The sequence below is a fragment of the Rosa chinensis genome, chromosome 1 (assembly GCF_002994745.2).
Source record: "Rosa chinensis cultivar Old Blush chromosome 1, RchiOBHm-V2, whole genome shotgun sequence".
Lineage (NCBI taxonomy): Eukaryota > Viridiplantae > Streptophyta > Magnoliopsida > Rosales > Rosaceae > Rosa > Rosa chinensis.
Window position 1 is genome coordinate 49130448 of NC_037088.1, and position 22894 is coordinate 49153341.

At 37.1% G+C, this 22894-nt stretch overlaps 1 protein-coding gene across 8 annotated transcripts; it reads right to left on the minus strand.

Annotated features, from left to right (window-relative positions):
- Positions 1-997: 997 nt before the first annotated feature.
- LOC112181995 (probable E3 ubiquitin-protein ligase RHB1A) lies at positions 998-4230 on the minus strand. Of its 8 annotated transcripts, none has more exons than XR_002929232.2 (7): positions 4023-4229; positions 2834-2952; positions 2245-2617; positions 1985-2094; positions 1813-1864; positions 1428-1576; positions 998-1332 (listed from the first exon to the last, which is right to left on the minus strand). XR_002929232.2 is itself a non-coding variant. In XM_040513093.1 (6 exons), the coding sequence occupies exons 2-6, from the start codon at positions 2894-2896 to the stop codon at positions 1551-1553; spliced, it is 624 nt and encodes a 207-aa protein (XP_040369027.1). In that variant the 5' UTR covers positions 2897-2986; positions 4023-4230; the 3' UTR covers positions 998-1550. The 8 variants fall into 8 exon arrangements, 4 of the variants coding, with proteins under 4 accessions (XP_040369027.1, XP_024176188.1, XP_024176187.1 ...); XR_002929231.2 differs by having other exon boundaries at positions 998-1336; XR_002929234.2 differs by lacking the exon at positions 1813-1864 and having other exon boundaries at positions 4023-4225.
- Between the last annotated feature and the right edge of the window lie 18664 nt (positions 4231-22894).

Consider the following 22894-nt stretch of genomic DNA (forward strand, 5'->3'; position numbering starts at 1 on the left):
CAATTATCCTTTATATGGGAGGGCATTGTATTAGGATGTTTTCACTATCACTTTCACACGAGCTATTCAGTTCGATCTTGCCCTATAGATAGACAGCACACAAAGAGAAGTACAGAAGATCTGTATTTGTGATGGCTTCATCAGTTCCAATAGGTATACATCTTGTTCCAAGGATCTACATATTTGTTTCTCTATTATTATATATGCATGTGCGTATCTGAGTGCAATATATGTGCTTGTGTCTTAAATGCAATTATATTAGTGTTCCAAATTTGCACTTTCATGATAGCAAACGACAAGTTCTATGCAGTTTGTAGACTAATTCTTCTGCCGTTAAACACCATTCTGCACGTACTGTTAGCATGCAACTCTGTGGCATCAGAGAGCTAGATTCGACTACTTGGAGTTAGTATGTTTCTTCAAAGAGTTGATCGAGTAGACATTTTCATGCTTGGTTCTTATTTTATTTATTTTAGGGTTCGGGATCCAATTCCATTGTTGTGTGACGGTAGATTCGAAATGGTGGGTCAAAAGAGCAGGACAGGTAGCAGTGTCTTAAGACTTTCTGACCAAGCTTGCTTAGATTTAGTTAGCGTCGTTTTAGTAAGATGAACTCATGTTCGGTGAATAAATTAGTGAGGCATTATCCTCGAATACCAACAACTAGGCAACTGTATAGGGGACAATGACAATTTACTCGTATAACTCCTATTTTTATGAGGAGGGTGTCTCTGTGTTTAAAGTTTCTAGGTACAGCTTTTAAATTGTAACCAAAATTGACTATGATCCAAAGAACATCAAAAATGGTGGACAGATCTTGTCAAACCCAATAAGGATTCCACTTGTTTCCTGGAGTATGAACCTGTGCTAATTGTATAAGCCACACCTGAAAATCTGAAATCAAATCTACTTATTTATACACAAGGGTTTTAGCATCCTTGGAAATTGAACTAGGCAGTATTTAACAAGTATTAAGTTCATAAAGACAACTAAGAAGGGAGATGTGTAACATAGTCCTACTTTCTTTTTTCATGTAATTTCACATGAAAATCAATGGATTTATCACCATCAATGAAATGTAATTAACAAGCCATACAAAAGTGACTAGCATTGCCTAATCAAATCAACCCGCAAAGATGTTATGTACAAACCAATTGCAGCAGAGCACATATCAATTTATAGCAAAAGCAGAATGTCACAACAAACTAGCTATGTACAGAAGAGATGTAGCAAACCAACATAGAAGGCAGCACCGGCATTAACTCAATAGGTTCTCTGCTTTCCATGGCCTTGGTCTTAACTTCTTGATCGCTCCACTCACAATGCACAGCCCTGTCTGAGAACTATGAGTCAATCTCTAACGAAAGGAAGACACTTTACCAAGAACTAATCCATTACAACAGCTAACTTTAGAGATTCAGTTCAACCTTCAATGTGAGCATGACCAAGTAATAATGAATCTGCACTCCACCAGTTACACTACTATGCACGTACGGTCAACTGAGCTTGCATCTTTGACCTCAAGCACAGGAGCAGTAAGGAGCTACAAACTATAGGTATGGTCTAATACCAGTTCCTGTAACATCAGCAAGTAGAACAATTCTTAAGCAACAAGCCAAAGTAGAGTGTTTTGTTTTACAAATGGCTTTAAAACCAGATAGACAAACCCAGTAAAAAATCTCATCTATAATTAGCACCTAGGTTCCATCCAGTCACCCATTACCTAGGCTCACAACTAACGTTTGTGACCTTTCCACAGTACTTCCACACAAAAAAACACAGGTGCTGCATTAATTTTTACTGTTTTCTAACCTTTTTTCTTTTTTGGTTTTTTTTCCTTCTGTTTTTCTGGTGAAACAACTTCCTGTCCAAGCACGACAGATGAATACTAAAGACATTATCTAGACAAATGCACTCATTGCATAAAACGATGATGAGATATTCATCTAGTAACTGCATATATAAGTTGTTGCAAAAGGCAAACCTGATCACATATAGGACAGGCATCACTTCTTTCTATCCACTCAAGAATGCAGGAGAGGTGATAGTGGTGTTCGCATTTTGTGGTGAAATCTGGATTCTCTGTTTCATACTCTGCATGAGAATACAGAAGCCTAAATCATTAGCTATGAACTACAGTTATAATAGCAATGCAGAAGTTGACTGTTTCTTTATTTACCATATTTGATTCCATGAGAATCATATTAGAAAAGAAAATAATAAAACTAGTTCCATTATTATCACCTTCAAGACAAATTGGACAAACATCCTCATCTTCTTCTGCTAAAACATTTACTTTATTGGATTTTGAAAGTTCTAACTTCTTTGGTGAGATCGGCAAAGAACTTTCTTGAACTTTGCAGTCTGATTCCTCAAGATCTCCACATGTAGGTGAAGTTTCAAAACTACTGCAACTATTTGTTTCTCTGACAGAATCAGAATCTGTTGATTGTGGACATCCGAAGACCATATCATATGGCAGGGGTGTAGGAGGGGATCTGTAAGTGTCTGGTATTGATGTTTCCAGATCCAAATTAACTAGGATTCCTGCAGTTATTGCAGAGGCTGCAACATCATGGGATGTTAAGGACTCTTCCTCTTCCAAAGCTGGTGAACACTGAAGATTGGAATTTGTTTTCAATATCAGATTACATGTTAATGCCCAAACATGGTAGACCATTATTTTACAAGAAGAAACTAGCAGAAAATTTCTCCCAGTATAATCCAATAAAACTGTTTCCCATTAGAAGCCCTGAACTGATAGCCACTCAATCATAACAAAAGTACAAAATAAAACAAAGAGACGATGAAGTGAGAAGGAAGATGTACTGACATAGAAATACACAGGTGCTCCATGGAGATGAGCTTTTCTGGAAGAACAGCAGCAACCTCCCATTCCCTGCAGTTATATTGTTATTCACCAAAAACCACCGAAGACTGGGGCATAGCTTCCTGTTAGTTGGCAGAGATGTTGAAGAATCAATTGCTATAGACCTAAAATAACTAGTATGTTAAATTGATCTAAAGATATCACATAATACGATATAAGAAAGACAATAAGTTAGCAAAACTAAAAAGGATTAACATCATTTACTCAACCCTCGCAAAGATGTGAGAACTGAGAAGACATAAGAGTTCATAGATAGATAATATGACCATAAACAGCAACAAAAGAAGCCGTGCTGAACTATCAGTAGGGCAACCAAATCCAGCCAATGAAATAGTGGTAAAACAGAATGAATACTTAGCACAGAATTGTGATTAGTCTATCAAATGATCTAAAATCAGCTAGTTTCATAGATCCTAAATTCCTAATCTTTAAATTTACGTTTAGATTGTATATGCAATCAAACAACAAGTAAAAGGCTAACTAAAAATACCCATCTGTAACGCTTGATAATTGAATGTTTATTGCGGAACAATGAGACTGGTGCATAATTACCAGAGCCTAATGCCACAGAACAGAGAGATACATACCTCTGGTGCCAATTTGCAGAAATCGAAACTACGTGGATGATACTATTACCCTACAAACTATATACTATAGCAACTCAATCCATGATTGATTTGAAGTTTTGCTCAGCACAAAGTATGCAGCATATTTCAATCTCTTATTATGTTACTAATTGAACTTAGCATGAAAGTAGGGTATAATACCTCTGGAATTCATTTGCTAAATTGCAATAAAATAACACAGAGCCTCTGAAAGCCTTTTCAAATCCATGTTTTTTAAGTTCCAGAAAATAAACAAATAAGTACCTTGACAAAGAAATCACCTATTCTTTTAACAAATAAACAAACAAGAACACCACCAAAAACAAACCTACCCTCCAACCACCTCAAAAAACCAAAACAGAAACTAACAAACAAGAAAACCCAATCGAATAAAGATTGAAACTTGATTCAAACCCACTAATTCCAATCAACAGATACAAACTCCACCCAGAAACTTCAACAAGCCAAGAACCCACCTCAACTGATCAAAGCTACAAGTTGCCAACACAAAAAGCTCAAAGCTTTACCTGTTCAAGGATAGATTCCTGTATAGAATTCCAGTCAGTGATAGAAAAGCAGCAAATCGTTTCTGGGTTTTGTGGGTTTGGCTTCCTTTCCCCCTTTCGGTTTTCTTTTGCTTTGGCACAGTATGTTCTCCACTCATATATCCTTGCTCTACGTAGTGTGGTGCTGATGCCTCATGGTCTTAGTGTACACGTCTATTCTTATGTTTTTTGGTTTGATTCGAGATACTTGATTAATCATTTCTTTTGCTGGGGTGTCACGCAAATTACAAATGCGTCCCTGAGGTTGAATGATGCAGACAAAAGCCAAAAGGATGACTGGGTGGCGATACGTGTCAGGCGGAAAGCCAAGCACAGTCACCATGCGCATGCATCACTCAAACACAGGTTGAAATTACTCATAAACCCCATGCCCTATGGGTGATTGTTTCTAAACCAAGATGGAGATTACTCGGTCGAACAACACCCTGTTGTGTCTTGCGGTGCTAGTGTCGTGTTGAGATCGTTTCATATATTTATTGTAGAATGCAATAATAACAGTTAAGCTAACGTGTAGAGAATGTTAAAAGTGTTTTTAACAGATTTTCTATTTTGGCTTATTAATCATTTTATAAAACATGTTTAGAGCATCTCCAATTAGTAGAAATTACTTTTTTTATTTTTATTTTTATTTTTAAAAAATTTCAAACTGAAACATATAGAACAATCCGACTTAAACTTGACAAAATTAAAAGCAGAAAGAGCAGTAAGAGGGAGCTTGTTGGACCAAGTGACCGGCGTGCTGGAGGAGTGCCCAAGACCGGCAATTCTATATGCAACAAAGTTAGCTTCTCGAGGGACAAAGTTGAAGGTGATTTCTTCAAATTGGCTTGCTAAGAAAGCAATGTCTCTGATAAGGGTTCAAAGACGCCAAGGAACCGAGCATTTTTTGTTGATTGAATATAACTATTAATTTAACAATGTTGCTCTAACAATAGTACCTATTTCTAAGTGATATACTATACTTTATCGAATTATAAACAGACATATAGACAAAAGAGAAAAGAGAAATATAATTTTTGTTTTCGCTATTCTTGATTGTCTAGCTATATAGCTAGTCATTTTAGTTAGGGGCATCTCCAACAGACTAGTTAAATTCAAATTTTAGTTATATATAACTATTTTTAAAGCAAAATTCAACTTCAACAGACTAGCTATTGCTAAGTTAAATTTAGTTTTGGCTAAATTGACTAGCTATATTTAGCTAGAGAATCATGCATAGCTAAAACAAAAGTTATATTCCTCTCTCCTCTTTTGTCCACATGTCAGTTTATGATTGGATAAAATATAGTATATTATTTATAAATAACCACTACTGTTGGAGCAACAATGTTAAATCAATAGCTATATTTCATAATTTTAGCTATATTTAACTACAAAATAATTCCTACTGTTGGAGATGCGTAAGTTCAATTTAACTTAGCTATAGCTAATCTGTTAGAGTTGAGTTTTCCTTCAAAAATAGTTATATATAGCTAAAAATTGAATTTAGCTACTCTATTAGAGATGCCCTAACCTTTTTATCTATTTTCGCAGCTGCACTAGACTCTTAAGTGGCTATCTATTATAACTTTTAGCTATCTCCATCCTAAATATAGAGAACGAGATTAGGCTCTCTATAATTTAAAACATTCTTTTTGAGTTATTTTATATAATTTATAAATACATTTAAACTATTTAATCTTTATTTAAAAAAAATTTAGCTAAAATAGAGAGCGCTAGTACATGCACATTTCTAAAGTGGCTAGCCAAAATAACTTTTTAGCTACTTTCGCTAAAATTTGATTGAAAAATGGTTACCATTGCTAAAGATGTTCTAAAACCAAAGCCAAACTATTAAGTTTCATATCAATGGTTAAAACTCATTAAGAAAATAACTAAATTTTAACTTATTAATCTTATATACTTAAACTAATATAAGAAACACGCATAAATATTATACAATTTGGGTACCTTTTTTTTGTATTTTATTTTTTTAAGTTGAGAATTGTGTTATTGTCGTGTAAATTGAAAAATGGATTACGATGAATTAGATAGATATATTATGGTTTCTAATATTATATTAAACAAAATTCAAAGTTATAAGAATATCATTTCGTTAATGGTTCTTATTGTGTTAACGGATTAACACTAAACTAAACTATTAAAACTCATGTTAAAAACATGTAAAGGTCATCAGTTATCTTTTTTCTTTTCCTTTTTGGGAATGAGTGAGCTACCAAGTCCCTAATAAGTGTTAGGTGGTGGTGGGATTCTGATCATGGTGGCAATGGTGTGCCAGCAATGGCGGTGCGAGGGCTGTTTCTTTCCTATGTGGGCTAAATTTCATACATAAGGCCTAAGTGAGCCGTATGTTTTGTTTTTATTTTTAGTTAGAGTAAAACCCACCACTAGGGTTAAAACTTTTCTCCACCGGACAAAATGATACCCAACTTTCAAAAGTAATCAAAATGATACCTAAATTTTTAAAAGTGATCAAAATGATACCTAAATTTTTAAAAACAAATCAACTTGATACCCAACTTTCAAAAGTGATCAAAATGATACCTAAAGTTTTAAAAACAAATCAATTTGATACCTCAGTTTATTTTATTTTTTTGTAACTTTTTGTTAAAATTGATTACTTGTGGTGCAGTATTTTATGGGGTTATAATAATATTTTTCACAAAACACTATTTTTCAATTATTTTTTATTTTACTTTGTTAATTCTCTTCTTCTTTTTCTATCTCTGCCTCTCTCTCTCTTCCCATTTTTCTTTGTTTCTTTAGAAGTTGGGAAACATCCGAACTTTATTTGTTTCTACAATTGATGGTAGAATTGAAATTGAATGGAAGATTTTTTTTTTAATTCTATAGAAGAAGAAGATTGGGTTATAGATGACTGATGACCCTCTGACCACAAATCACTTCAATTTTTGTGCTTGATTTTGCATTTGATTTAACAAAGTTAAAAAAAAAGGGCTAAATACTGACTACTACGTAGTTTCGGTCCAAAATAAATTCAGTCCCTAAACGTCTAATTTCATCAAGAACACCCATGCACTTTCAATTTTGATCTAATAGGTCCAATTTGGTAGTCTTTCAATAATTGAGTCATTTAACATGTTGACGTGGCTCATATATGGTCTATGTTTTATGATGTGGTGTTGAGGTGGTTTGCATAGTCAATTTTGGAGTGAGTCCCACTATTAAAAATCTATTAAATAAATAGTTTTTCAACAAATAATCCAACTATAGCTTGAACCCATAACAGAATATTAATGAATTTGACCTATTAGATCAAAATTGAAAGTACATGGGTGTTTTAGATGAAATTAGAAGTCCAGGGACTGAATTGATTTTGGACCTAAACCACAGAGTAGTAACCAGTATTTAGCCCTAAAAAAAATAAACTGAGGTATCAAATTGATTTGTTTTTAAAAGTTTAGGTATCATTTTGATCACTTTTGAAAGTTAAGTATCAAGTTGATTTGTTTTTTAAAATTTAGGTATCATTTTGATCACTTTTAAATATTTAGGTATCATTTTGATTACTTTTGAAAGTCGGGTATCATTTTATCCGATGGAAAAAAGTTTTGACCCTAGTGGTGGCTTTGACCCTTTTAGTTACTATGATATGTTCCTACATTTGCTTGGTAGCGCTAGGTTATTGGGCCTGAGTTCCCATAGGTAATTGTTTTTAGACCAATATGAAATTACTCAACAGTGAACATCACCTGGTAAATATTGACCAAGAAAATGTAGATCAAACATTGAAAAACAAAATATCCCAACCTTATATTTAGGGGGGTGTATTCATTTAAGAGACTACAAAAAAAATTTGTATTTTAAAAGTCTATGAGTATTCAATTGAAATTTTAAACAATCCTTTAAAATCTTGATGTAGTCAATTAAGATTTTCAATTATCCACTCAAATCTGCCTATATTCAGAAGTATACGGATTTTAAGGATTTCATTAAATGCTGGATTTTGGAAGATTTTATAGTGCCTTTTATACTAAAAAACAATCCAACCACTTTCCAACATATTTTGATAGATTCGATCTCACTCAAAAAATGAAGAAGCTCAATAACCTAATCAAAGTTTTCTATATAAAATAAAAAAAAATAAAAAAAAAGAGGAAGAATAGAACGCGCCCCACGCGCGGAGAGAAGCAGGAAAATTCAAGCGTGCCTTCTCCTGGCCGAACGCCGCCGACACTCAGGCCGTTGCGTTCCGGTCCGGGAGAGGATGGTGGATCTGACCTACAACGTGGTCCCATGGCAGAGCTACGGTCCTGGAATGGCGAACGGGTGCTTGTGCTCGGCAAGGACAGATCGGCCTAGATCTGCTCGTGCTTCTGGTTTCCGAGTGGTGTCACGGCGGCGGTTTGCAGGATGGTGGGTGGTGCTCTGCAGTCATCGTCGGAGGAGGTTGGCGAAGACATTGGGATCGGCGGTGCTCAGATCCGATCGGAATACACCGATCTGGTTTGGGATGCTAGGATCCGATCCGGAGATCGTGGTGGCTTGGCGGGCTGGTAATCCTTGCTGGTATTTGGAGAATGATGGCAGGAGGGAGAGATGGCCCGAGTTCGCTTGGTGCATGGCCAGGGAAGAAGGAGAGGCCGCCGGTGGTGGGACGGTGCCTGATTTGCAGGCAGGAGGCTAGTATCACGGCCTCTGTCGTATTCCTTTTGGACTTGGGCTCGTTGGTAGTTGGGCCTGGGCCTGGGTTAGCTGGTATTCGGCTCAGGTCCGGTGTTACATTTATGTTTTATTGTCTTGCGTTTTATTTTCAATAAGTCCCTATCGAGTGCAGGTAGGAGTTTGTGGGCTTGCTCCCGGTAAGTGCACTCTGTGTGCCTGGTCTGCTCGAAGTTGGTGGCGAGTTCCTTGCTTTGGCAAATGGTCGCAACTTTTTAGTAGCAGTAACGTGTCTGCTCTAGGTAGGCGGTGAGTTCCTTGCTTGGTCAAATGGTCGTTGCCGCCTAGTGGTAGGGTGAAACTTAGTGTAGCTGGATGTTTTATCCCATGGCAACATGATGGGAAAGGTATACGTATGGAAATTATGCTAAGCTATAATCGAGTTGCAGACCAAGTTATCTTTCCGTTGTGTCACCGTTGTATGACTTATGTCAAAGCAAATAGAGACCCCAGTAGAACACTCTTTGCTAGTTGGTGCCTATTAGGATACATGTTTGTAGTCGAGGCTCCTGTTATTATCTCAAGAAGTTCTCTTGACAGGACCCGCCCCGACTTTCACCCTGAAATCCGAGGTGGCCCTGTGGGGCCCACGTTAGGGATAACTCTACCAAAAATTTGGCAGAGTCACCTCTAAAATGGACTACCCAAAAACCTGTAAAACACACTAAACACTTCAAGCAAATCAACCTTATACTCCTGGAGCCACCCTGCTCCCAATTACCAACAACTCCACTTTCACAAAACACAAACTCAAAAATACTAATCCCAAGGTTATGCAGAGCAAAACTACTATACACAGGGATATAAAAGAAGAGTAAAGGATCAAGCGATCCTACACTGCGGAAGTAGTGACAACTATGCCTCAAATGTCATGTACGCCCGACCTCCACTAATTTGCCTGCAAACTGGGCATTAGAAACCGAAAGGCCCAGGGGAAAGTAGACAAAAAACGTTAGCGTGAGTGGACAAAAATAAACAATTTAAAGGAAAAAGGATTTCATACTTTCCCACATTTATTCTCTTTAACAACCGATGCACGCAACAATTAGAAAAAAATACATTTAGCTTTAAATCCAAGAATTCCAAAACGATAAATCGACCAGCCTCGCTAGTCACCACATTCGAAAACTATATCGTAAAACCGAAATCTCATTTCTCAAGAAAATACGACCAGCCCCGCTGGCTACAGTGAAAATCGGACTAGCCCCGCTAGTCAAGCAACGATAATATATGGGGAAGAAGTTTCACCATACAAAAGAAGGGAGCCTTATTGGCTCGGGTCGGAGTGTCCCACACTCTAGAGCATCCCATGCTCTCCTCTACTCGCCTACGAACACATAGTAAGTAGGGAGGAGTACTAATAGGCTAGCCAGTAATATAATATATATATAACGACCCTGGGTATGGTGGTTAAAAACCGATAAATCAATAAAGCTTCCCCATGTCCACGTATAAAGACAACACGGGTACGATTCCCAACCGCACCCGGAAATTCTCGTAAAGTCGTATAAATTAACAGCGTGTCCCACACGCTAAAGAAATAAATAGATTGTCAATGAGGCATTCCCAATGCCAAAAATCGAATAAATAAACAAGAATTTATTCCATCGAAATCCCATTTCGAAAATCTTTCAGAAATCTCAAATCGACGATTATAAAGATAATATAAACAGTATAAATCTCGAAAATCACATCGAAAATCAATTCGTCGAAAATCAACATCATTTATAAATTCGAATCCGAGCATAACATCTTCATAACCAAAACTCACAACCGGTATAAATCATACTTATTCATGAGAATTATTATTTAAAAGCAAATCCATAAGATCATTTGCAATCAACTTTATATGCTCGGAAAATAATATGTTGATAAAATAAAACATGCTTTAATAAATAAATGCATGCATCACTTATTTAAAAACAAACGTCCACTCACAGTACTATTGGGCAACCACGCAGACGAGTTCCTTCATCTAACCGTAGCTCGCGACATTGCCCTGTACACAATTATATTTCCATAAACGGCAATCCGATAAAATAATTACGAACTTAAACGAAATCCGAAAATCCCTATCTCCAATACTTCTCAAATTCAACCCAAATCTCTTCCACAATTCTAATTCCTCAATTTACATATTCCATAATGAAAACGAGGGAAATCCGACGGCCGGATTTCCCATAATTCCACCACAAAACTCCAAACTTCGAAAATTCACAAACAATTCCAAACTCCTCCAAAATTCACCAAACTTCATATATAAGCTCTATGATAATTATAGAATTTAACTAGCTAAAAATTAAAATTTATAAACTACCCTAGCCGCCGCTACCGCCGCCCACAGTGGCGGCGCCGCCGCCACCATCTCCGATGGCCACCAAAATTTGACAGTAGCACCTTCTCAACACACTGATTCAACTTCTCAACTACAACATTCCCAAATAACAATTAAAAACGGCCGAAATCGATCAATGAACAAAAACCCAGAAATCCTCAAGAACCCTAGAATTTCAATTCGTCGATTCGGCATCTACACAACAAATCGTGATATAAGGCCATAGGGGAAATGATCAGTGATGAAAACCGAACCTTCGACGCCGGAATGAGGACCGGAGGTGGCCAGAATCGCCGGAAATCGGCAAAAGCACCCAACTGCCACCGTAGCTTCCTCTGCTCCAAATCGAGGTTTTCCGGGCAAATCGTCGTGAAATACCTCCACAGACGTGACAAGGGGAAGAAACCGAGCTTGGGGGTGGCCGGATTGTGTCCTGGGTCGGCCGGAGGAGGAAGAAACGGGAGGGGGAAAGAAACCGGCCGAGAGGGGAGAAAGAGTCGGGGAGAGAGAAAGAGGGAACTTACCCGGTTGGGTAGGTTTCCAAATATAGAAATCTACCAACAGTAAATTTCCATATATATATACAACTTACCATGAACAGTAATTTTCACATTTTCGCTTATAACTTTTGCATACGAGCTCCGATTTTTACGTACCACATATGCACGCGCTTGGTTTAACGTCCTCTACAACTTCCATGAAGAACATTTTCTCAAATTTTGACCCGAACAAAAAGTCAACTTTTAGGGCCACTAAAAGTATCGAAACAGAATAAAAAGTGAAAGTAATTGTCGTTTACCGTCCAAATGACTAGTAAACAGGTGAATTTAGGTTCGGGACGTTACAATCTCCCCTCCTTATAACAATTTCGTCCTCGAAATTCATACTGTTAAAGTAGAGGTAGCACACATGTACTAATCTGCAATGCAACATCCTCAACGAAGGTAGTACTCAGATCATAACAAAGTGGGGATGATATCGCACGATCGATATGCAAGTCTGCTCAACTCATGCAGAAACTAACTTTAGATCTAGTCCAAGAGGTGGCCAAATAAAATAAGGGAATCGACATATAAAAAGGAACAGTCCTCAAGCAGAAATATGACCAGTCACTGTAATCTTGAATACTGCATAAGGAATAATCGTCTCGCCCGTCAAGAAAACCAAGATATGGAAATAACGATATAACCCACAACCAGAATGAACTTCTTTTCATAGTCCCCAAAAGACTAACCAAAACAATATCTCATCCAATGTTTCCAAAACCTTGAAGCTTGTCGACTTATCCTTGGTCAAATTTTTCTCTTACAATCACAAGTCAACTACTTTGACAACCCCAAAGATTTTTCCTATAATCCCAACTACACAAGCAAATCAAAACATGATTATAATTCAGATAGCACGAGGTATTGACGTCACAAGCCACTTGACTGGAATAGACGTATTCATAATCTTGCATATAACTCATACGGTAAAGAACCAAACCGTTCACCAACAACATTGTTATAAGTCATTGACCCCACACACAATACCTTTTTCAAATTACACAGGTGTTAATGGGAAGCCAACACGATTAAGACATCACAACATGGTTACAGAAACCCAAAAGTCTAAAACAAGTAATCTTCGTAACTACCACACACAACAACACTTCCTTCCATTTATTTATATAAAAATTTATGATCGAATGTCGTTCACGTAAAGGTCCCACAATTGTCAAGCATAACAAAGGGTAGCCTCGGACAAACCCATAAGTTCTTAAGCAGGTAGGTTATGGAACTACTACACTTCCTCTTTGTTACCCAGACAACTGATTGGAACATTGATCACGCCTTGAAATGACATTCCCAGTCACAAGAAAACTCATTTAATAGTTATCCCGCTGGCCACACTTATAGTTCTCAAACGGGCAAATTAGCATTGTCCCTCGAAAGCTGCTTATAACTATAATGTGGGGATAAAATTCTTCTAAATCACATGCATTCCAAGAAGTCTACCAATTACCAATGTCTAAAATCGAAACTGCTCACATTATGTACTACATCTTCCGAAACCTGATGCAAAGCAAAATCCATAAATATTCACTCAATTCCAGCCCAAATATTCAAATCTAAGAGGAGATACATCACACCAAAGTTGTTCTTAGCTGAGGCTACACTTCTTAGTCATAGGTCAAAATTTAGTTGAATCCATGTCAATTTCGCTGGCCTCTACGCCACAAATGATAATTCTACTTCGTATGCCAATATAATTCTCACCACCGAAAACAATACTTGATTGGAATTCCGATCAAATTCAAATAAAATAGCATCCCTTGCTGACTCAACAGTTTTAAAGTATAGATATGCCCTCAAGCATTACCAATAACTCTTAGCCACTGCTAAGCAAAAATTCGTAAAAACTCTTTTGCTCAAAATAACCTGGAGAGAAAGTCGAATAAGAGCCCAAATAGAAAAACTTAAAGTCACTTAATTAAACAAATAACACGTGTGTACCACAGAAACGGAGTCCACTTCCCAAGATAGGAAAATATGATATCGAAGAGGTTCATTGTCTGATGTTACAAGAATCAATGGAAATCAGTTATGTCAAACCACGTTGAACTTGCAAGTACTAGAATATAGCCAACTCCTTTTATTTAACTTAAGGCCAAAACTGATAAACAACAATTGCCTTTACCAAAAAGAGGATAAGATAACCACAAATCCACTCCTCAATCGACACTTGACTTCTAAAATTTTAGTTACAACAAGGATCTCAATGACTTTCCTGTGCTAACCAAAATTGCACCAAAAACTTTCCAAATCTTCTCACTAAGAATTATTCCAATAACATAACTCAATCATAGTAGCTCAACAAGTAGTACTTAAATATATATTGAACCCATGATAGAGCATAAGCCCAATCAATTCATTCCAACTCAACTCCTACTTCCTCTTCAAGTCATCTTACCTTTAGACAAGTGGTGACCGGATTTCACTCGTACCAACTTCCTATACATTTTCAATTAAGGGTCACCAAGATGGCAAAACTCGCTTAATCCCTCCAAAGGAATCCATTAAATATATTTAATTCAAGCAATAACTAATTCCTCAAGGTAGCTAACACAATTCACAAGCTCTTTCCCGAACAATCCTTAATATAAGACAAAGGACACCCGTCCAACAGCTTGGGCCACACCAATCGATATCCGGATCCGAACGTGGTCCCACCACAATAATGATCCAATTTGCTCAAATAATCATCACTGAAGTACATCACTTAAAACAGACTACAATACCTTCCACCCAAGATAACAAGAGTCTTGGTCAAGCCTTAACTTAAAACATTTCCAGAGCCAACAGAAAACTTATTTCCTTAAAGTTATTCCTTCCACCATCCACTAATATAATATCACAACCCATTCGTCCGGCAAACTTCCACTAAGAGTCTATCACAATTCAACCTTCAAGGCTCCGCGATTTAAAACTCAAATCAGATTCCGTATCACAAAGTAATTTCGTTTGAACTTCTAAGAACACCCAACTATATCACTATCACTATTCCCCAAATTTACGTACAACCGTTTCACTCATAAATGGATAAACAAAAGAATCCATTTGCATAATACCACATACGAAGAGTTGATTCCAACTCTCCCAATTATTTACCGACCAAAGTCGTAACTCTATTATAAAACCTTAAACATTCTTCCGATTCTCGAACTTCAAGCACATAACTGCAAAAGCCCATTCTTGTTAATCTCCCTGTTCGTTATCATCCAATACTCGGGAAGACAAAACTATAAGTTGTGGTATCAAAAATCAATCTCTTTTATTTCGAGCAAAACTATGCTCATACACCTTGATTAGGTCAACGACCCAAAATGACAATTTCTAAAAATCTCATCCTACTTATATCTCTCAATTACTGTCATCACCTCTCACTTGCCATCATCAGTGACCAAAGTCACTTGAAAACAAAGACTCTAGCCATAACAACCCAGAATAATTATTCAATTTTCTCTGTAAATGGTTTCCAACACTGAGGTTCCCAAAGAACCACCAAAAATTTCCTATAATATTTCAAATGTTACTTAACAACCAATCACATCACAAAATATCTTTCCCGAAACTTGGTTCAAAGTCAAAACCACCATTATTACCAAGTCCATTTCCACCCACAATCCTGATTTCCGAAGCAATCATATCATCTAGAGACAGCCTAAAGCTATTGTCGCTCGTCTCAGACACTCAAACACAACTCGAACTCTGGTTTCCGCACCTTAATCCCTACCCCAACAAACTTGTTGGCATCAAAGAAAAGACAACCACAACATTTTCCTCGAATCACATTTCGTAGCACAACTCGAAACTGTAGAGTAGTTTTACTCTACCATCACCAGGGATAGGCGCAAGACAGTTAACCAATGGAATACGCAAAGAAAACCCTAGGAGGTCGGCGTACAAGAGGCATAGCACCAGAAGAAAACCAACTGACTTTGTACCTTACACACTTGATGAATACCACAGCACCGAAGAGCACACGATGGGGAACCGCTGCAGTCGGGCCATCACTCGAGAGGTACTGGGCAACACCAAGTATATAAGGTAACAGAATAGAAACGAGTCTACAGAACCTAACAACCTAATGCTCTGATACCAAATTGACAGGACCCGCCCCGACTTTCACCCTGAAATCCGAGGTGGCCCTGTGGGGCCCACGTTAGGGATAACTCTACCAAAAATTTGGCAGAGTCACCTCTAAAATGGACTACCCAAAAACCTGTAAAACACACTAAACACTTCAAGCAAATCAACCTTATACTCCTGGAGCCACCCTGCTCCCAATTACCAACAACTCCACTTTCACAAAACACAAACTCAAAAATACTAATCCCAAGGTTATGCAGAGCAAAACTACTATACACAGGGATATAAAAGAAGAGTAAAGGATCAAGCGATCCTACACTGCGGAAGTAGTGACAACTATGCCTCAAATGTCATGTACGCCCGACCTCCACTAATTTGCCTGCAAACTGGGCATTAGAAACCGAAAGGCCCAGGGGAAAGTAGACAAAAAACGTTAGCGTGAGTGGACAAAAATAAACAATTTAAAGGAAAAAGGATTTCATACTTTCCCACATTTATTCTCTTTAACAACCGATGCACGCAACAATTAGAAAAAAATACATTTAGCTTTAAATCCAAGAATTCCAAAACGATAAATCGACCAGCCTCGCTAGTCACCACATTCGAAAACTATATCGTAAAACCGAAATCTCATTTCTCAAGAAAATACGACCAGCCCCGCTGGCTACAGTGAAAATCGGACTAGCCCCGCTAGTCAAGCAACGATAATATATGGGGAAGAAGTTTCACCATACAAAAGAAGGGAGCCTTATTGGCTCGGGTCGGAGTGTCCCACACTCTAGAGCATCCCATGCTCTCCTCTACTCGCCTACGAACACATAGTAAGTAGGGAGGAGTACTAATAGGCTAGCCAGTAATATAATATATATATAACGACCCTGGGTATGGTGGTTAAAAACCGATAAATCAATAAAGCTTCCCCATGTCCACGTATAAAGACAACACGGGTACGATTCCCAACCGCACCCGGAAATTCTCGTAAAGTCGTATAAATTAACAGCGTGTCCCACACGCTAAAGAAATAAATAGATTGTCAATGAGGCATTCCCAATGCCAAAAATCGAATAAATAAACAAGAATTTATTCCATCGAAATCCCATTTCGAAAATCTTTCAGAAATCTCAAATCGACGATTATAAAGATAATATAAACAGTATAAATCTCGAAAATCACATCGAAAATCAATTCGTCGAAAATCAACATCATTTATAAATTCGAATCCGAGCATAACATCTTCATAACCAAAACTCACAACCGGTATAAATCATACTTATTCATGAGAATTATTATTTAAAAGCAAATCCATAAGATCATTTGCAATCAACTTTATATGCTCGGAAAATAATATGTTGATAAAATAAAACATGCTTTAATAAATAAATGCATGCATCACTTATTTAAAAACAAACGTCCACTCACAGTACTATTGGGCAACCACGCAGACGAGTTCCTTCATCTAACCGTAGCTCGCGACATTGCCCTGTACACAATTATATTTCCATAAACGGCAATCCGATAAAATAATTACGAACTTAAACGAAATCCGAAAATCCCTATCTCCAATACTTCTCAAATTCAACCCAAATCTCTTCCACAATTCTAATTCCTCAATTTACATATTCCATAATGAAAACGAGGGAAATCCGACGGCCGGATTTCCCATAATTCCACCACAAAACTCCAAACTTCGAAAATTCACAAACAATTCCAAACTCCTCCAAAATTCACCAAACTTCATATATAAGCTCTATGATAATTATAGAATTTAACTAGCTAAAAATTAAAATTTATAAACTACCCTAGCCGCCGCTACCGCCGCCCACAGTGGCGGCGCCGCCGCCACCATCTCCGATGGCCACCAAAATTTGACAGTAGCACCTTCTCAACACACTGATTCAACTTCTCAACTACAACATTCCCAAATAACAATTAAAAACGGCCGAAATCGATCAATGAACAAAAACCCAGAAATCCTCAAGAACCCTAGAATTTCAATTCGTCGATTCGGCATCTACACAACAAATCGTGATATAAGGCCATAGGGGAAATGATCAGTGATGAAAACCGAACCTTCGACGCCGGAATGAGGACCGGAGGTGGCCAGAATCGCCGGAAATCGGCAAAAGCACCCAACTGCCACCGTAGCTTCCTCTGCTCCAAATCGAGGTTTTCCGGGCAAATCGTCGTGAAATACCTCCACAGACGTGACAAGGGGAAGAAACCGAGCTTGGGGGTGGCCGGATTGTGTCCTGGGTCGGCCGGAGGAGGAAGAAACGGGAGGGGGAAAGAAACCGGCCGAGAGGGGAGAAAGAGTCGGGGAGAGAGAAAGAGGGAACTTACCCGGTTGGGTAGGTTTCCAAATATAGAAATCTACCAACAGTAAATTTCCATATATATATACAACTTACCATGAACAGTAATTTTCACATTTTCGCTTATAACTTTTGCATACGAGCTCCGATTTTTACGTACCACATATGCACGCGCTTGGTTTAACGTCCTCTACAACTTCCATGAAGAACATTTTCTCAAATTTTGACCCGAACAAAAAGTCAACTTTTAGGGCCACTAAAAGTATCGAAACAGAATAAAAAGTGAAAGTAATTGTCGTTTACCGTCCAAATGACTAGTAAACAGGTGAATTTAGGTTCGGGACGTTACATCTCTTGCTATAATTTGTTCTCTGGGGTTTAGGTATCATGTCCCCTCCATGTATTCCGCTGTTTCACTAATCAAGACTTGAGGGCAACCGGCACCGGCCCTGACTTCAAAAAAAAAAAAATGAAACAGCCCTCAATAGGTGACACTCATCCATTTTTCCTTAGACCTATTTTCCCACCATCATCCTCTGCCTTTGCTCTCATCTAATATATATATATATATATATATATATATATATATATATATATATATATCGGGAGGGTTCGAAAGAGGACGTCCGTGAGTTTCTAAAACTGCGGATGAACTCTTCTCAGCCGTTGATTTGTTTAAATGAAAAGCAACGGCCAGATGAGGAAGCTTGCGATTGTCAAATGGATCCGGTACGGCAACCCGACTCCTCAGTCTCACCCTCAACGACAAAACCAGAGTCACCATCTCCAGTTCTCCACCCAAAATCCATGTCTTCCCACCATTGATGTTTGAAACTCGCCTCAGGTTGCACGATTTTCATAACCAAAGCCTCGTTCTTTTTCTTTCTCTCACAAAAATTGCAGTCCTCCGATAGTATCGACCTCCCATGGAGTTTTCGCCCCCAAAATTGGGGACTTGGAAGCACATATAGTCATCTAGAGTTTTTCTCGAGTATGGGTTCCCTCTTTTCTGATACTTTTGATTTCCAATTACAAAATTTATGAGTTTTTTTTTTTTTTTTTGAATATTTTGATACGAAATACCAGAATTGAGATTTTTCCTTTCAATAACTAGTTGGCGAATTGATCCATTGATGTATCTATTGTCCTTAGTTTCTGTTGCTGCTATGTGTATGAATCAAGCTTGCTAGTGTAGATTTCATTAACTCTGGAACTTCTATCACTTATCTGGTTTCCACAAGTGTGTAATATTTTCTGCGACTTAGAGAGCTTTATGTTTGTTTCTTATTTTTGATAGAGTTTTTGGGGTTCATGGTCATTCTTCAATCGATGTTAATTTCTTATTTTTGATTCTTCAGGAAACAAGTCATCAAGGACAATCCAAAAAACATCTGGAACAAGACGAGTTATGGTGTGTTTGATTCTTCAGGTTTTGGATGCAAGACTATTTCTATCTAGATCTAGTGGATTGGTTTTCGCATATAATATATTGGCTGTGGGTTTGGGAATCTATTTATTTGTGTAATACTTTTAGTAGTAAGGTGAGCTCTTAGATCTACAAAATCAATGTATAGACTTTGTTAATGTAATCTGCATTTTCTGAGAACACAGAGCTGTGATCGTGCCAATCTAGAAGGTTCTTTTTATTTTGTACTTCATAGTATTATGGAAGGAATGAAATCAGTCTACATGAATGTTGTATTATACCACATTGAGAAATTGTTAGCAGGTTTAGCTTTAATTTGGGTGCATTTTGTATTCTTGGTTGTGGTTGTTGTTTTGTGCATTTTTTAAGAACACAGAGCTTGCTTGTGCAATTCTGGAGAAAGGTTAGCTTTCTTGGTTGTGGACTTGTGGTTGTTGTTTTCCTGCAATTTGTTATTTTTGGTATCAGCAGGCACCACTGGCAGCAGACATTTATTAACAAACAAGGTTGTTTTAGTCCCAAATTGCATACAGCTGCAGAATTGCACTTTTGATCCCATAGTTCCTTATTCATTTTCTGGAACCATTACACAAACAAAATGAAACATGATCAACTCAAAACAAATTATTGACTTTGAACTTTTGCATCTACATTGACATGATGGTTAAATACAAACAAACTCAAATCAGTCAAATGCAAGACAACAGAACGAAAACCATGATGGTTACATATATTTTCTATTTCATTTCCTTTGAACTTTTGCATCTGCATTGACATCAAGTACTTTGCTTCCTTTGCATTTTCTTTTCATTTGTGTAATGCCAAAAGCTACCCATGGAAAGCATGGAGCCGATGTCTCTTTGCTCAGAACAGAAGAAGAAAAGAATGGAATACAACATGTTGACATCCTGAGGCTAAAAACTCAATTTACATTCACAGAGAAACGAGGAGACACTTATATCTCTGCCCGAGTATGCATCCCTTCAGAATTGGAAAAACTTGTATAATTAGCTTAGAGGCTAGTCAGGGTCAAGAAGCTGTCTTGGTTGCCAGAATTGGCTGCTGACAGTTCCCAAATCTTGTTTCATTTGTATGAGTTGCGTCTTAAGGCTGTATTCCTCTACCTGCTTTGATGAAGAATCAAAAGTTAATAGAAGCCAATTATTTCAGAAGAACTAGGACACAGAATAACTTGGAGAACACAAGGCACTACTGAGCACAGAAGAGAATGTAGATTTGACAGAAGCCGAAGGCTAAAATATTTAGTTGCTGTGTTACTAAAGAAAAGTATTTACTGTTTGTTAAAACTTATGGCCACATTATTGTACCAGCATAACTGCTGCTGAATCCAGCAATGCTTCACATTCGTCAAGCATGGCTTTCTCTTGTGCTGCTACAACATCAACTCCCTCTTCCATTAGAGAGATGGATGTTTACAAAGTAGTTCCTATTACTGGATAACAAGGCCACTTGATAGCTATATTGAGCACTTGGTTCACATGAAAAAGAATTTTAGAATGCATCAAATTGCCTAGTGGATGATAAGCAAATCTCCACTATAAAAATCTATTGTGAAGACATGATCAGTCCACATCAATTCATAACAAATTATTGACTTTGAACTTTTGCATCTACATTGACATGATGGTTAAATGCAAACAAACTCAATAGCAAGACAATAGAACGAAAACCATGATCAGTCCACATCAATTCATAACAAAATGAAACATCATATTTTCTGGAACCATTACACAAACAAAATGAAACATGATCACAGAGAGCATCAGTTCATAACTAAGCCTGGCATCATATTTTCTGGAACCATTACACAAACAAAAATGAACCACATCAGTTCATAACTAAGCCTGGCATTTTAAAACAAAACAAGACTGATCATGTACAAAATTCCATTGTTCCAAGAATCTTCCGAGTATCCAACTAACCATTCACAATTGAAACCATGATCAGTCTGTACATGATCAGTCTTGTTTTGTACAACAACGGATCGATTCGCTAACTAGTTATTGAAAGGAAAAATCTCAATTCAGGTATTTCGTATCAAAATATTCAAAAAAAAAAAAAAAATCATAAATTTTGTAATTGGAAATCAAAAGTATCAGAAAAGAGGGAACCCATACTCGAGAAAAACTCTAGATGACTATATGTGCTTCCAAGTCCCCAATTTTGGGGGCGAAAACTCCATGGGAGTTCGATACCATCGGAGGACTGCAATTTTTGTGAGAGAAAGAAAAAGAACGAAGCTTTGGTTATGAAAATCGTGCAACCTGAGGCGAGTTTCAAACATCAATGGTGGGAAGACATGGATTTTGGGTGGAGAACTGGAGATGGTGACTCTGGTTTTGTCGTTGAGGGTGAGACTGAGGAGTCGAGTTGCCGTACCGGATCCATTTGACAATCGCAAGCTTCCTCATCTGGCCGTTGCTTTTCATTTAAACAAATCAACGGCTGAGAAGAGTTCATCGCAGTTTTAGAAACTCACGGACGTCCTCTTTCGAACCCTCCCGTATATATATATATATATATATATATATATATATATATATTTTATCACTATGGCTCTAGAAGCCTTAATCCTTCTAGCTAATTAAGATCACTTCCAATGGTATTGTTAAGATGATATATACACACATGTTTCTTTTGTAAACTAGATCTGAAATAAATTATGTCATTAGTTTACTACTTTATTTTTTGTGCAACATTTTGGCCGGTTAGTTTTCTCTTATTGTTCATATGGGGAAGTCTAAGGTGTGTTGATGTTTGTCATACATCAACTTTTTAATTAATATATATTAAATTAAATTAGTTGGTGAAACCTGTTGTACAGGTCAACAGGTTATCCAATTATAATTTGACATGTGTACTTAAAAAAAAAAATTACCATACTAAGTACTCATTTATTCTTTTATACTTAAATCGTTCAAAAACTTGTAATGAATATCGTAAATATAATAATTACTTTTATTACAACTATAATTATCATTAAATACGTCCAATGTGGTCTTTTGTTGTAAAATGCCTCATCGATGATATAATTTACAAAAGAAAGGACTCTAATTACAAAAAGAACAACTGGATTACAAGAATAAGGACTTGAAAAGTTTTAGTTCTAATATGATTATTTACCATATAAACAAATCATTTGTTGTAGCATTGGTAAGTGGATCGTTTTTTTTTGTAAATGGATCATATTTCATGTAATTATCATAAAAACAACCATAATTACCACTTTATACCTCAATTGTTGTAATCTATAGTAAAATGCATTGTCAAACGAGTAATTCTCTCATGGATGATGAGATTTACACAAGAAAAGTATTAATTACAAAATATAGAACTTTAATACACAATTAAGAACTCGCGCCTCATTTACAATATATACATAAAGTTTTACCACTTTGACAGCAATTCGTTGTCACATTAGTAAA